General features: G+C 34.1%; 1 protein-coding gene across 4 annotated transcripts in view; it reads left to right on the top strand.

Annotated features, from left to right (window-relative positions):
• stac (C2 and C2B_Munc13-like domain-containing protein staccato) overlaps positions 1-15,028 on the top strand; it is a 148,673-nt gene extending 133,645 nt beyond the window's left edge. For 2 of the 4 annotated variants that reach the window (XM_071591591.1, XM_071591590.1), the window contains exons 10-24: positions 138-362; positions 1,574-1,695; positions 1,856-2,002; positions 2,396-2,533; positions 2,655-2,706; positions 2,795-2,952; positions 4,238-4,454; positions 4,888-4,962; positions 5,042-5,149; positions 6,759-6,974; positions 7,448-7,657; positions 9,726-10,131; positions 10,992-11,115; positions 11,596-11,792; positions 14,080-15,028. In XM_071591591.1, coding sequence (XP_071447692.1) covers positions 138-362; positions 1,574-1,695; positions 1,856-2,002; positions 2,396-2,533; positions 2,655-2,706; positions 2,795-2,952; positions 4,238-4,454; positions 4,888-4,962; positions 5,042-5,149; positions 6,759-6,974; positions 7,448-7,657; positions 9,726-10,131; positions 10,992-11,115; positions 11,596-11,792; positions 14,080-14,171 — 2,487 coding nt within the window. In that variant the 3' untranslated portion in view covers positions 14,172-15,028. The remainder of the gene's footprint in view (positions 1-137; positions 363-1,573; positions 1,696-1,855; positions 2,003-2,395; positions 2,534-2,654; positions 2,707-2,794; positions 2,953-4,237; positions 4,455-4,887; positions 4,963-5,041; positions 5,150-6,758; positions 6,975-7,447; positions 7,658-9,725; positions 10,132-10,991; positions 11,116-11,595; positions 11,793-14,079) is intronic. The other 2 variants (XM_071591592.1, XM_071591593.1) reach the window with 1 other exon arrangement.
• Positions 15,029-15,126: the final 98 nt, after the last annotated feature.

Here is a 15,126-nt window from a genome sequence, read left to right as displayed (position 1 = left end):
ATATCTAATATGCTATTATTTCTATACTAAATTATTCATAGAGTACATTGGACATACATTGTATATGAATGTGTAGTTCACTTTAATACCATTAATAATATTGACTTAGAATAATATTTTTATTGTTATATTTTTAGTGTAAACCTTACCATTGGAAAGGAGACTTTACATCAAAGGGTGAAATTTTACTGGCGCAGCATTTGGCACAAGCTGGAATTGGTGCACACCGGCAGTCTTTGGCTCAGTGGATAGAATTCACAAGTATACATCTAGATCATCCCTTGCATTTTGTAGTATTTTCAAACATTTTGGATACCCTTTCAACCCCTCTACAAAGTGGTTCAACCTTCTCTGAAGAAGAAGTAAGTTACATCAATGTCAATGGTTTGTGCATGTTTCAGTTGTTATCATAATGTATTCAGGTAAGCATTTACCCTTGGCTGATTCAAACAGTAGTTGTTACCAAGGGTCATAACTTCTGAGGTGATTCTGGTACTGTTAAGGTTGGCGGCTTAACAGGGTGAAAAAATTAGGTGAATAATTTATTTTCAGCGGCTAGGAACTAGCAATTTGTAAAATGAATATCTCAGAGGAGAGTCATTTAAACTCTATGATATGATTTTTCGTAAAACTGTTAAATTATTTTCAATACCTTTTGGTGTATGGTGAAAATATTATTGATCAAAAATATGAGGGATGTCAAGAAAGTAACTTACGTTTCAGCCTAGCATGGTGGTGGGTAGGGCTAGAGTCACCATAGTGGTGTCTAAATCTCCGTACACTGAGTGCGAATCTTGCACTTGGTAGTGTGCAGACTGTGGTTTTTCTACTTTGCTCTATTCAAACTGTTAAAATGTTCGCTGTAGTAGAAAATCCCATGAGTTGTGAAATGCAATCTGTGAATAGTTTCTTACAGGCAAAATAAATGCATGTGAATTGAAATTACCTAATAGGCAACTATGTTAAGTCTATGGGGATGGAATAATGAGTGAAGGCAGTGGTGTATTAGTTTAAAAATGGCCGCACTAATGTTCACGATGAGGACCGCAGTGCTCGGTCTAACCTTGCGACAGATGAACTGACAAATGGCCAGTTCTTGGATATCATGGACATTTGTCTGTTCACTCTTAAACTAATGACACCACTGATGCGCAGCACTGTCACTCATCACTTAGTAAATGCACAGCTTGAATTTCTCGATGAATGTCAGCAGCTTTGAAGTTTATTGCCAGTAAAAACCTTATCAATAAACAGATTTTATGTTTGGCGGGATTTCCAATTGTATTGTTCATTTTGACTCGTTGCCATAAACAAGGGACAAGTGGCGTGGCCTTCCAAACAGTGCAACTTGAGGCTTACTGCCCTGGTAGGTGTTTCAATACCAAAAATATTCAACTCTCCCGACTACTTTGCTTGCTACACACAAAACGTGTTACTTTCAGGGCAGTCTTCATATATCTATGTCACAAAAATATAGATAAATTAAATATTACAAAAATATGGCAAAAATAACTTGATACTATAATGATGTGATTGTGCTTAAATTCCTTAATTGATCCTATTTGTCTTTCAGGTGAAGATGTTTTGGGAATCTTATAGAAAATTATTGCCTTCATGTTTTAACTGCTTAAAGAAAGTCAGAAGACTTTCAAAGAATGATAAACACTCACATCTTCAGTTAACATCTCTATTAAGGTAGGCTTTTCATTACACTAGACTGATAATTTTAGAAGTAAATGTGTGGACTAATGTAATCACAAGACGATTTTTGTTTTGTTTTATTTCATGTATGTACCTCCATCCAATATGGATTGTTATGGGAAAATATTGCTACATATTATTCCTTTTAAAACAGAATATTTTGGCACTTGAAAACCCTGAATTGCCCCGATGGAATGGAATTAATCTCTCCAACAATGTTCAGTTGGTTCAAGACAGTAAATGATGGTTGTGATGTTGAAGGTAGTCTACATGATACAGTCATACAAAGTGCTCATGAATGGTAAGAATGACGATAATGTATCCATCTACATGATAAAAAATTCTGTTTAGTTTAACTACCATATTGAATTCTTATACATTGTTGCAAAAACAAATGTGATTAATTGTTTACTACTTATAAGTAATCACTGTTTAGTGGCCAATTAGTGTCACTCACAAGTTTTTACTATTTTTGCCAAACCTGCATAGAAATGGTGTATGAAAACTGAAAAAGATCATTATTTGGTAACCGCATTGAAATTGGCTCTCTATAATGTTATGATAGTCGCAGACCTGTGTTGATTTTGGTTGTTGTATATGTTAAAGAGGTTTTAAGATTTAATCCATGCCAGCCAGCATGGTGCCAAATTTTATCAATGAATATTTCTCAAATAATTGCATATTTTTCATTCAGGATTAATGTTATTCTTGAGAAAAATAAAATGGATGAGACCTCAGATGATACTAAACTCAAGCATGTGATAAAAGTGACTCAAATGTTAAGATCTGATTTGCAGGAAGCTTTAGACTTTCACGAAAAATATTTTCAAGAGTAAGTATAGAAATTTTAAAATTATATATGACTGCATTGAATGAAGATTTTTAATGAGATTAATTAAAAATTGCCAAATCTAAGTCCAAATTTAGATCACTTATTTGTTATTTATTTTCAGGATTCTGCATTTCCCCTACACCAAAACATTGTACAGTGTGTATGATTATGAGGTAAAACTTCCTTTTATATTTTTAATTGCAAAGTGAATGTTACCTATGTACATATACATGATTTAACTTAACAAAATCACTTAAATAGCTTTCAGAGATTTCCAAGCCAGTAGTGAATGATGTCTGTTGGAAACTTAAGCCATTAAGGTTCAGTGATGACCCAGAAGATGCAATGAATGACACAGAGCACCTTCAAATGGGAACTTCCCTCTTCGAACTCTACCTCATTTTGCAGAGATTTGCAATGTAAGTAGGTTGCATATCCTTGGAAGTCTTAATCTAATTTAACACTTACCACCTAAAGGTTGGTTTGAAAGTTGAAGATAGGTCTTCCTCAAATTTAGTCTATGATTTGGGATATTAACTTCTTCTAGTAATGGAGAAAGTTTCTTTCTCTGCATCACTTGCAATTATCCAAAATGTTCTAGCACCCATAAAACACGGCAAATATGTTTTTTTATATTATGGAAAAAATCAACCCCAGCCGTACTCTTACAAATGGGCAAAGGATATGGTGAGGGAAATGAGAGAGGAAAAGATAAATAAATAATTAAAATTAAATTAAAATAAAATGATACGGGGGTTAGAACAGAAAAAATGACTAAACCAAAATATGATCACAAAAAACACTCTGGCTAAGGTGTACTAGAAAGCATTGACCCTCACCCTTATCAATAACTCACCCAGACAGGGCTTACAAGAGATTTCTCCCTGTGCCAGCAGCCCACCCATCACACTAAACAAAATAAATGCAAATAAATCAGGCACTCTCTGTTAGTTAAAATAAGTTAATACATTTATATTGGTAAGATAAGATTGGAGGGTTGTGTTGAACAAATATTTGGATTAAAACCTTGATGCAGAGGCAGGTCCAAGGAAGAAGAGGTCATAGGGACCATGCCAACCCCTTGGGGAAAATGTTAGGCTTTTATAAGATATATATAAGATATAAATATAAGATAAAAATAAAAAATTTCTTAGACCCTGGAAACTAATTTTTTACCTTCTGTCCTGTGATCATCAAACTATCTTCCAAAGAATGTGTTGTGGTATCTTAACTAGTGCTTCTAGTTTCAAATTTAATATGATTTTCAACTTTCTTTAAAGGAGATAAGGTTACAAAAGTATTTTTTCACATACTCAAATGGCCCCCTCTTAGAGATTTTCCAGATGCACCACTGTACTAATGATACCTGTATGAACACTAATGACTAGGATTATCAAAACAATATTTTTCTATTTATATATCTAACCTTTTATAAGAAATTCATGATAAAGAACCCATAACTTTGAGGACTTGAGGCATTTGGTTACAAAGTAGCCTAACAGCCTAACCAGCTTGAAAAATGACCATAATTTAAATTAAGAACAGTATTCTCTAGCTGGGGAAATATTTGTCACAAAGTATTCCTGTTGCTGGCATGAAGCAAATTCGTGCTCATAATTGGTGTATAATTAATTCTATTTAATTGATTAATGTTCAATATGTTGTGATGCTTTCATATTTTTATTTGATTCTTTTCCCAATTAGCCTGGCACAAAATATTTATTCTGTGGACTTGAGTGAATTGAAAATGCAGGCCTACCATAACTGGTTCACGAAAGGAGTTGCTCATTGGTTGGACATAGCACTATTCAAAGCAATGAAAAGGATAGAGAAAGCTGTCGAACTGGACACTCTTGTGCCTGTTGACTCTTCCGTGCGGTATAGTTCCTCTGCTGTTGATACATTGACAATTTACTATCAAGTAAGTCAAAATTATGTATTTTCACATTTGGAGGATATCCTATTGTGAGCTGAAATTAATTTTGAATAAATGAATTTTTTCCTTTTCTGCTCATCAAATTTTCCATGCCCTTCATTTTGTTAAAATTTGCACTATTTTTTTTGTCCTTCATTTTTTTGATGAACAATATTTGATAATTGCATGCAATGTTGCAGTTTTTCACTTTGAGGAGCAAAATTATGTTGGGAAATAGGGTTCTATATTTCAGATAGTGAGAGCATATAATTCCCATTTCATATACAATATGAAGGGACAAATGAAAATTATGATTAAAATTCCATAAGTATTTGACTACAACTATAAAGGTAGCAGTGGATGAAAAAGTTTTCCTTCTTTCCTTGCAAATTCATAACTATAAATAGCAGTGATATTATATATTTTTTGTCTTTTACAGATAAAAACATTTTGGAATGAACTTTCCTGGCCAGATGCTGAAGGATCATACTCATTTATTGCAAAGATTATTGATGTAAGGAACTGTTTTCCATGAGAATGCTAGTTGTGACTATTGACTGCTCTGATTTTTACCAAGTTTATGTTGCTTTCAGGATATCTGCCGGTGCTCAGTGTACTATGCTGATATGATGTCAAAGAGAGTGGATGGAATGGGTGAAAGTGAAAACGCTTTTGAAAAGAAATTTGTGGTGACAAATGAGGTAAGCCTTTCAAAAATGTACAATTGAAGCACAAAAAATTAATGGAGGTAGATCTGGGATCACATCTGAAAATTATAACATATTGTTTGTCATTGGCACAATGCAAACTTCTTTTTCTTTCTGAAACTCTTCGTCCTTTCTCTTCTCATTTCAACAGTTCAAGACTTCCAATTGTTTCCCTAATCTTCCTCATTTAACTAACAATCTTCTAACTGTCAAAGCATTAAAATGTCTTGTCAGCCTCTAAGTATATCCTCAACCCACTTTTTTTAGTTCCTGGGACTTTTGTCAATAGGTTTTCTTTCACCATACCATAGCCAACTCTTATTCCCCATGCCATCCAATTCTACAAAGATTTCATTCTATACTGGTATCCCTTGGTAGAAGAACTTGTTTCAGAGTTACATGATTCTATGGTCAATATCATACTTCCTGAGAATTACATTAATTTTGTTTTAATCACTTCAAAGAAAAAGTTTGGACTTTCACAGCACTTCTATAATTGCTTAACAATGATAGTAATCCTTTCCCCAGCTGGTTTGAATCTTGGTCATACACAATTTTAACCGACTGAGTGTGTCCATGTCCACACATTCCTACCTCCAGTCATTCCCATTCCAATCTTACCTCTTCCTTATTTATAAGTAAAGCAAATGGATGATGGTGGGAAACCTTGTTTCTTCTCCTTGCTCATCATTTCCATCCACTACTTTAAATGTGCAGTCTTTTATATGTGCTGGATTTAAATAAAATGTCTATCCCTACAGTCATGAGATAAATTCAGTGATATTTTTATTCAGTTTGCCCATTATTCTCCTTCAAATCTTTTCACAAAAACTCAAAAGTAATTAGGTATTTTAAGTTACCTTTATCTCACTTTTCATGTCATGTGCATATTTGTATTTCCCAAAATGATGGTATTATGTAGTTTGAACTCATGTTAAAAGCAGCCTAATTTTCACCTTAATAGTCTTTTTGCCTGTTCTTCTGCATTTTATTAATGATTGTTAGGACTATCTTTATCATATGCAAAATTATAACCATGCAACCCTATATACTGCTTTATCCCTTTTCAGAATGGCAAATAAAGTTAACCTAACGAAGCCGAAGTCCTTAATTAACAATAAAGTGTGTGCATATCCAAAAACTCTTTTTTCCATTTTCCTACAAACCCTTGAGTTATTCTGCAGCAATATTAACATTAATTCCATCTGCCTCATTCACCATCATTTCTCACTCTGCTTTCTATACATGTATCACAACTTTTCATCTATTCTATTGGGTTATCATCTAAATTAAATACACTATCCCATTCAAATTGTTCTCTTGAACATGTTGTTCTTACTCTTCTCTGTCATTGGCTTTAAGTGATTCCATTTAAGAAAATTCCTGCATTAAATAGTTAAAAAATCACCCACCATTGTTTAAATTCATTTCAAAGATATGTTTATTATGAGCATGTAAATTATTAGAATAGAAATGAGGCAATGAGACCATAGAATAAGAAATGAGGAATTTTAATGTTTTATACTCTGCATAGATGGGCCTAGTTATTCATTTAATGTTTATAATTATATTAATGCAACTTATTTTTGATTTTCCATTGCAGTGGTGTTTAGCTATAAATAACATTGGATACATCCAAGAATCCCTGGCACCATTGGTTCAAGAGTTGGGTACTGATACTATGCTGAATAAACTTGCTGATTATCGAAGTGAGTTAGAAGCAGAACATTGCAGGGAAACATTGAAATTGGTGGTCTCAAATGCAGAAGAAACTGTTGGGAACAAAATAGTGGATCTAATTCAAATACTTACTGATAAGGTCAGTACATGGCATTGGTATGTCGGTTGTCGGTATATGGCACTGAGATCTGCGATGTATATATATATATATATACATGTGTGTGTGTATATATATATATATATATATATATATAGTCTATATATATACTTTTTTCTAGTATATATAGTATACATATATACTTTTTTCTTTTCGATGTGCAAATCTGTGCTAAATGAATTTATGTCTGTCTATATGTATGCCTAATATAATATGTATACGACGATGGGTGAAATGGAAGAAGGGACCATTAGGTCTCAATTTTGCACAAATAAAGACGATATCTATCTATCTACTTTGATAAAAATATGGCTATATTGGGGTAGATATAATGCATTCATGCTTACAGATTTGTTTTTTTTGGTAGAAAAGTGTGTGCACATAATTGGAAAGGCAGACTGTAGAATCTAGAGTTAGCCCATTCTCAACTGCCATCAAATTATTTTTTTATCTAGATGTCACCAGCCATGCAGCGGTTTCTGCAAGAGGGAGCAGAGTTGCTTAACCAGGAGAACAATATCATGGACCGCCTCATGCAATATTTGGATGACAATCTAATGACTCTTCATTCAAGCCTGAGCACTGAAAATTTTGAGCAAACGTTGGAAATTATCTGGGGGAATGTGGAGGCTATGTTGCTGACAATGGTTGAAGCTGGAGTTGAGGTAAATTTGAGTACAAAAGCAACTGTTCATATGCTGCCAATGGAAAGCATGGTTTTCACATTCATGAATATTCACTAGAATAAAATATTAGATTGGATTTGTCCAATGCTGAATCAATGAATGGGGATATTGAAAAATAGGAGACAAATGACTGTGTCTGACACAGACTTGCAGTTACCCACTACGAATATGTCAACAATTGCTATCAAGTATACATTATCTCCTCCCTTCGACCAACAGTCATACCAATCCAATCAAGAACCCTCAAATTAGCTAAGTGGTGTAGATTTTTAGACCATCCAAAGAACTTGAGCAACTCCCTACTACAAGTGATGATGCTAAGGTTGTCACAATGAGGCTTCTTGAATATTTCTACTTGGAAAATATGTATCATCTACCTTTAAATCCCTCAAACATAAAGTGGTAAAACAAGGATCATTCATCTACCATGAATTTGCCCAAAGTAAAACGGAAAGAAGTATCAATTTATGAAAATTTAGAAAATCTGTAATGAAAATACAAACTATGTAGTTTTCAACCAATTTTTTGTTATTAAGAAACTTGTGTAAAACTACAATTTGGTAATTTATTACTTCTCATTATGAAATTATCCACAAAAAGCCATTAAAATAATAATAAATTTCTGAAGTTGCCATCCAATAAATATTAATTAAAGTGTGTGTGAAAATTAAACATGTCTGTTATTTTATGGAGGATTTTTACTAGTATCTATAGGACTGATATTTATACTTAACCATTGGCATCAACACTTCAAGTCAATCACATTGATATGTATTATGGGCTTTTCTGAGGACCTTTTGGAGTTTTCCAAACCTTAGCTCCATAGCTAATATGTTTTTAGATAAGAATATAAGTCTTTTCATATTGAGACATTGGTGCTTCTGCATATGCTCAAATCAGTTCCCAGCACTAATTTATGAAATATTTCGTAAAATTTATTTATTATATACTAATAGCTTTCAGAAAGGTCTCACCTCTGCTAACAACTCTTCATTCCTATCTAATCTCTAATTGAGTTCTGGGCTTCTGCAATACTTGGTCATCATTTTCAGTAAGGGGATCGGGATGGTGCGATGACAAACATACTGGCTTTCCACCCAGAGGGGTGTAGGAACCCCAGGCCTGGGTTCAAATCCCGGCAGTGGCAGATATTTTTCAGTGGTTTCCCTACCCCTACTTGAGGTGTTTTGTGGAAGACACTTGGAGTGAGTACGCCATCCGTTGGATGGGACGTTAAGCTGCAGACCCCTTGGCGCCTTTCGTTAAGAGTAGGTTAATGCCAACTCCGGGTTTCTCATCACCCTTTTTCCTTTCTCTCCCATCCCTAATGGCGCAAATGACCTCAGCTGTCGGTCGCCTCTCCTAAATACTACTTAATTTTCATTAAGTCCGTTGGTCATATTTCTTGCAGAAGAAGTAATGATGTTCTTATGGCCAGAGTTTTGAGCTTTTCTCTGTCTTTGCCCAAGATAATCAAAATAATAAATGCTTTAGTTCTCCGATCATTTATTACTCATGCCTATGGCCAGAAATATCACTTGCTCACTTGAGGGAAATGTTATATGGAAAGTGAATCATGATAAACTATGTCAATTATGTATTCACAGTGTAAAGGTTTTGAATAAAGCCACTGAAGAATTACTAACATGATGATGATGATAAAATATTAAATATTACCGGACACACTATCATGAAAGAATCTTTGTTGCATTTGTAAAATCTTTTCATCGGGTATTGGTAGTGTCATTATGTTTATGTAGAGAAACATCTAGATTCAAGTTTTTCCAGCACATGATGTCATGGATGCCTCAAACTGTCCTAATCTCTTGGAAGGAGGATCCATTTTTTCCCAAGAGTCTAAGTACTTTGCGATCCAGCTTTTCTATGCTCCTACCTGGGATTTCAGTATCAAATATTATGTTTCCATCTGAACCCTACATGAATTTAGTCAATGGGTATTTCCTAATCATTCTTCTTTCTTTGCTGCATAAAGTTTCTACACCATTTGTGGTGGAGACTCTGATAAGTGGACATTTTTATTTCACAGAAGCGTCGCCCTCCATCATTCTTTGCAAACTTGCATGAAACCTTGAGGATGCTACTTAGTTTTTTCCAAAGGGAAGAACAGTGTTGCCAAATGCAGCAGCAAGAAGAAGAACATGTCAATGAAGACAGCTGTGAGGAGGGGCATGAGGCACAAAGAAAGGCAAATGGAAGACGTGCAAGCAAGAAGAAGATTGAAAGGATGGAATCTTTGCTGTCTTTGCATGGCATGGAGACATGTGAACTAATCCACCAGTATCACCTTGAAAGGCTGGGTGAACAACTTCTGTTAGAGGCAAATGGACAAGGATCCCCTAATGGTCTCATCACGGTTCGTTTGCAGTTTGTGGAGGACCTTCTGCGGGTTGAGATAATGAATGCCCGTAACCTAAAACCAATGGATGCAAATGGTGAGTTACCCTTGCCATTTGGTTAATTGCAAACATTTTGAAATTCCTCTGCGGTTACATATGAAAACACTGCAACAAGTGTCAGTATTTATTATAATTGAAACAGCATGATATATTTCAAAAGAGACATTCCACCAATACTTATGTAATCATTACTAGGTCTTCAAAATTTTAGAAATAGAAAGCCACCTTTGTTTCAAAAATTGATAAATCATTTTAAAGCTTGATCATTTCTCTATTTTTTTACATTTTTTCTATCCTGGTCAATGTATTTTTGTAGGCTCTAAGGTAATTTTTATATGCTTATGTCATGGTAGTCCAAGGGGTAGAGTGTTGGGCTACTGACCAGAGGGTCATGGGTTCGATTCCTGGGCAAGTATCTCTGGGCACTTGCAGCTCCGCCCAAGCTGTATGATTTTTTGGTTACCAGATCTTCCTGGGAAACAATAACCAGCACTGGGAAAGGAACTGGCCCCCCTACCCTGATGTGTGAATTTCACACACCGTTGGGCTTTGTACTGGGTGAACTTTACCATCACCTACCAAACTGACCTTCGGGTTGATTACTGTGTTTATGGTTTTTAATAATGTCATACTAGCTTGCAGCCATGTCATTTAGGAAGTGCTGGACCTCATCTTAACCTTGAATGAATTAAAAATCTAATTTTAAATATATCTTAACTAATCAAGTTGAATTTCTTTTAAATTTTTAATTGATTTCATTTTATTTATTACCAAGCCTGTTAAGTTATGTACCAAATATAACCTATCAGAGAATAAAGTCTCTGTTTTCAATGTTAAAAGATGTGAAAGGATATAAAATACAAATTAGTCATTAATGGACTATTATTTCTTTTCAGGGTCATGTGATCCATATGTGAGAGTTCACTTTCTTCCAGAGGAAAAGTTTACTGGAGTAAACAAGCCACGCACTAAAACACACAAGAAAAATCTCTTTCCATTGTTTGATGAAGTATTTAATGTGTGAGTACTAAATAAATCAATATTACTAACTAACCATAGGAGCATGTAAGGACATGATAGGATCAACATAATTCTTTATGAAGTTTAACCTCTTGCAAATCCTGAGTGGGACATTAAATAATCTTGTTCCACATCAAAGAAAAACATTGTTGAACCTCAGGTAATTCCAATATTGATTCTTACAGATGACTCAGAACTGTAGGATATTGTCACAAAATTTGGACTTTTTGCTATTAATACTATATTATTCCCAGTTTATAACATTTATCAGTGTAATCTATTTTTGTTCTCATAAATTCAAATTATAGATGGGAGTGCATTTTATGTATTTTGGTCGAAGCGAACATGTTAGTTTCATTTAGAGTCCATTTTATGTATACCTAAAATTACGGTGTAAGGAAAATGGGGAACTTTTTTTTCTTTGAAAAACATAATGAAAATAGAATTTCATTCTACATGTGATTTATTTCCCCTCTCTAGAACAATGTCATCAGAGCAACAGCAAACAAAGGATGGCCTAGTTCAGTTTGTGGTGAAGGATTATGACATGATAAGTGCAAATGAATTTCTTGCTGAAGCATATATTCCATTTTCAAAAATACCATCAACAGACATGACAATTGGTTTGGAGACTTTGCCCCAATTACATCTCCCCCTCACAAGGCCATCTAACCCAGGCAAGTATTCAGATATGTAATTGTTTCGTTATATTTGATTATGTTTTGTAGGCTACTTTTATAATGTTTTTGGTGTACATACGACATGCAACTACCACTATGGGACAATGTAACATATTGAAGATAATTTGATGTAATATGTAGTTGTGAGTCTGGGAAAGACGAGAAAGGCTGCTTGTATTAGAATGCAGCAATGTCAAAATGTAAAAGTCAGTTGCTTGATTGGAATTTGAACCTGGATCCCTCAATGACTGGCTGAGTGCTTTAGCCAGTTAAGCTACCACAGTGTCCTCTTACAATCAGAAATTTTGGGGACTTTAAAGGAACAATATGTTACTCGTATGGCTCAATGAATACCTGTGACATTACATGTCACAGGTATTCGTAGTCATGTTTATTGCACTACAGTCCACAAGGTTAAAGCCAAATTTCAAAAACTAGGTTTTACCTTGGAAAAATTCAATGAAACTGTGGGGGAATTTCAGAGTGTAAAAGGATGCTCAAGCTACTTGGCTGGACATTGAAGGATCCAGGTTTTATTCTAGTTGAGGCAAATGATTTTTACAATTTGAAATTATTGAATTGTAATGCAAAGTAGTGGATGACTCCATTAAAAGTTACTGTTGTGGCATCTCCTGCAGTTTCTTTAAATTCTGAATTAGAATCAAATTACATATGTTGTATTAAAATAGAAAGGCTGATGACAGAAAAAGAATTATATAGTCTGGGTATTATACATATGTTTATGTAGTACTACTGCCATTATTTTGTCAATACTAAGCATTTGAATAGCATTACAAGAAGTACTAGGGTAATTTGACTAAAAATTGACAAATTGCAGAGTCACATGAATTTTTATAATTTTTCGCTTTCAATGTTGTCTTGAAAAATGAGCATGTGCCCATAAAAATGAGAGCCTTTGGGAGCTCAGTGTATGGTGTCCATACGAGGCTCAAGGTTGCTCCCTTTCTTTTTTCATGCTGGCCAATACCTTTGAACCATGACTCACCTCTTAAACTTCTTGTCTTTCCATACATCAATGAATTGCACCTTTCCTTGCTATAAAGTGATCTCCAGGTTTGTTGAAATGTTAGTAGGGGAAATTCATGTTTAGTTATTTCATTCAAAGAATTCTGCCTATTTAGAGCAACTTTTGGATGATCCAAAGACAGTCTATGTATAACCAAAAAATCATTTGGTATGTCCTACACTAGGTCCTTCACTTCTGTATAAATTCTGCCTGCCTTCAGGCTGTCTAAAATGCCTATTCTCTTCCTTCCTCTGTCCGTCTTACCCAACAGTAACACCTTACCGTTCTACCAATGGCGTTCAAAATCCCCCTGCCTTTCATTCCACTTCAGCATAGGACTTCTCCATTCAACCCATTTTCCTCATTCACCACTGCACCCATACCCCAAAAGACTCCAGAAAATGATCATCCTCTTCACCAGGTTCCACATCCATACAGCACTATGTTCCATATTAAAGTATCAACTGACCTTGTCTTCACATCATTACTCAGTCATCATCAATTTTCTTTTTATGAGTACTTCATCCACCAATTCAATTATTTTCAGTCCAGTTCAGGTCAGTAACATGGGACACCAATGTAGCAGCTTTCCAGCACACTAAACTGATTCCTAAATTTTAAAGTGGACTTGCAGAATATATTAAGCAATTTTAAAAATCAGCTTTGAAGACCTATCACTGAGAGAATCATTTTTGTTGTGAATTATGCATGATGAAGAATTGGTTTTATTCATTGTCAGTTCTGAAGTGTGGAAACTCTACCATTTTAAGGTCTACCATGGGATGCTAATGCACAAGAAGGTTCTGGGTTTATATAATCTAAACCTGTTCTATGGTTTGGGTTTACAGGAACACATGGGAGTAGGAGGGAAAAAAGTGATAATTTTGCTAACCCAAATGTGTTTTTGTTAATCCTAACCCAGTGCCGTAATATAAATTACATGATTCCATCCTTATGCTATAGCACCTAAGGTGTTCTGCCCCATCCAAAATTAATAGAAGCAGGGTAAATATATTTAACAAAATAGAATTAGGTAGTTCAATTTAAATGGAATATGTAAAGCATTATAGTAGTTGAAATAGACAGTGTATATGAAAAAAGTAATTATTTATGAGAATGGAATTAGAATTCCATTAGTGTAAGGTATTAAAATGTGACAATACTATTCTCATAAATCTCAGGAATCTATCCCTGTCATTATTAATGAATATATAATGAGATGTGAATGTAAATACCTAATAAACTTTTTTTCTCCAGATTCCAAGGTACTCCTGGCATTGGAGCACCGGCATGGTGATAAATTGGCCCGGGACTTTTATAAAAACAAAAAATCAATTTTTACGCATTAAAAATGAGCTGGTGATGATAGGCAGCTGTTAAAGAACAAATAAGGCAGCTAATTAATTCAAATCCAGGGTATAAATCTCAAAACTGTTCTTTGCCTGTGATTATGTGCACAAACCAAAAAGAGACAGCTAATTCCATAACCTATTCTTTGGCATTCAAAGAGTCAATGATAATGAATTTAGTAAATAATACTATCTAATTTGTATTATTCTATATATTTTCATATTGCGCAAATGCTTTAATGCAGTTGTTAAGAAAAATGAAGGTTTTGCATGAAAATACTTGCAAGTAAATTATTAAAAAATGTTCCTTAGTGAAAATTATTGTGATATAATTTTCACATTTTGATGAAGCAGGGTTAAATTTTTCACCACCTTCAGTGCTTTTTGTAGTGAGATATGTTTATTGGCTGGATTTTGTCCTCTGTAATTTATCATGTACTTGGTGATGTATGTAAAGATGTGGAAGGCAGAAAAAAGAAATGCTTTTGATCATTGTAAATATTCATTGCTTTTTGTGATTTTTTCATTGGTTGGATTCAACCACAAAACTGTAAGTTATTCAGATTTTCATTGTATCTGAAGTATTAGTTATTTATTCATGATTACATTTATGAAAGCTGTCTCATAAATTGTTGAGATCAATTTGGACACTTGTTCCAAAAATTCAAGTAACTAAGAAATCAGGTAGCTATTCATTAGTATATTTCAGAGAGTATGTGATAGAGAATATCACAACTGAAAGTGCCTAAGTGATTTAATGAATGGGCATAAATAATGCAATAATTTTTATAATTAATTATTGCTTTTCCATTTGAAAGCTATTCTTCAATATTTTGGATCTGTAAAATATTATTTTTATGGATTAAAGTTAATATTTTGAATAAAAATGTCTTTATTTGGAGTTTCTTCAACATTAAACAAAAAAAAATCCTCCTTCACTCCATGCCAAACATTG

This window comes from Hetaerina americana, unplaced genomic scaffold, assembly GCF_022747635.1.
Source record: "Hetaerina americana unplaced genomic scaffold, ioHetAmer1.1.p SCAF_5, whole genome shotgun sequence".
Taxonomy (NCBI): Eukaryota; Metazoa; Arthropoda; class Insecta; order Odonata; family Calopterygidae; genus Hetaerina; species Hetaerina americana.
This window is presented reverse-complemented; position numbering and strand designations above follow the sequence as displayed.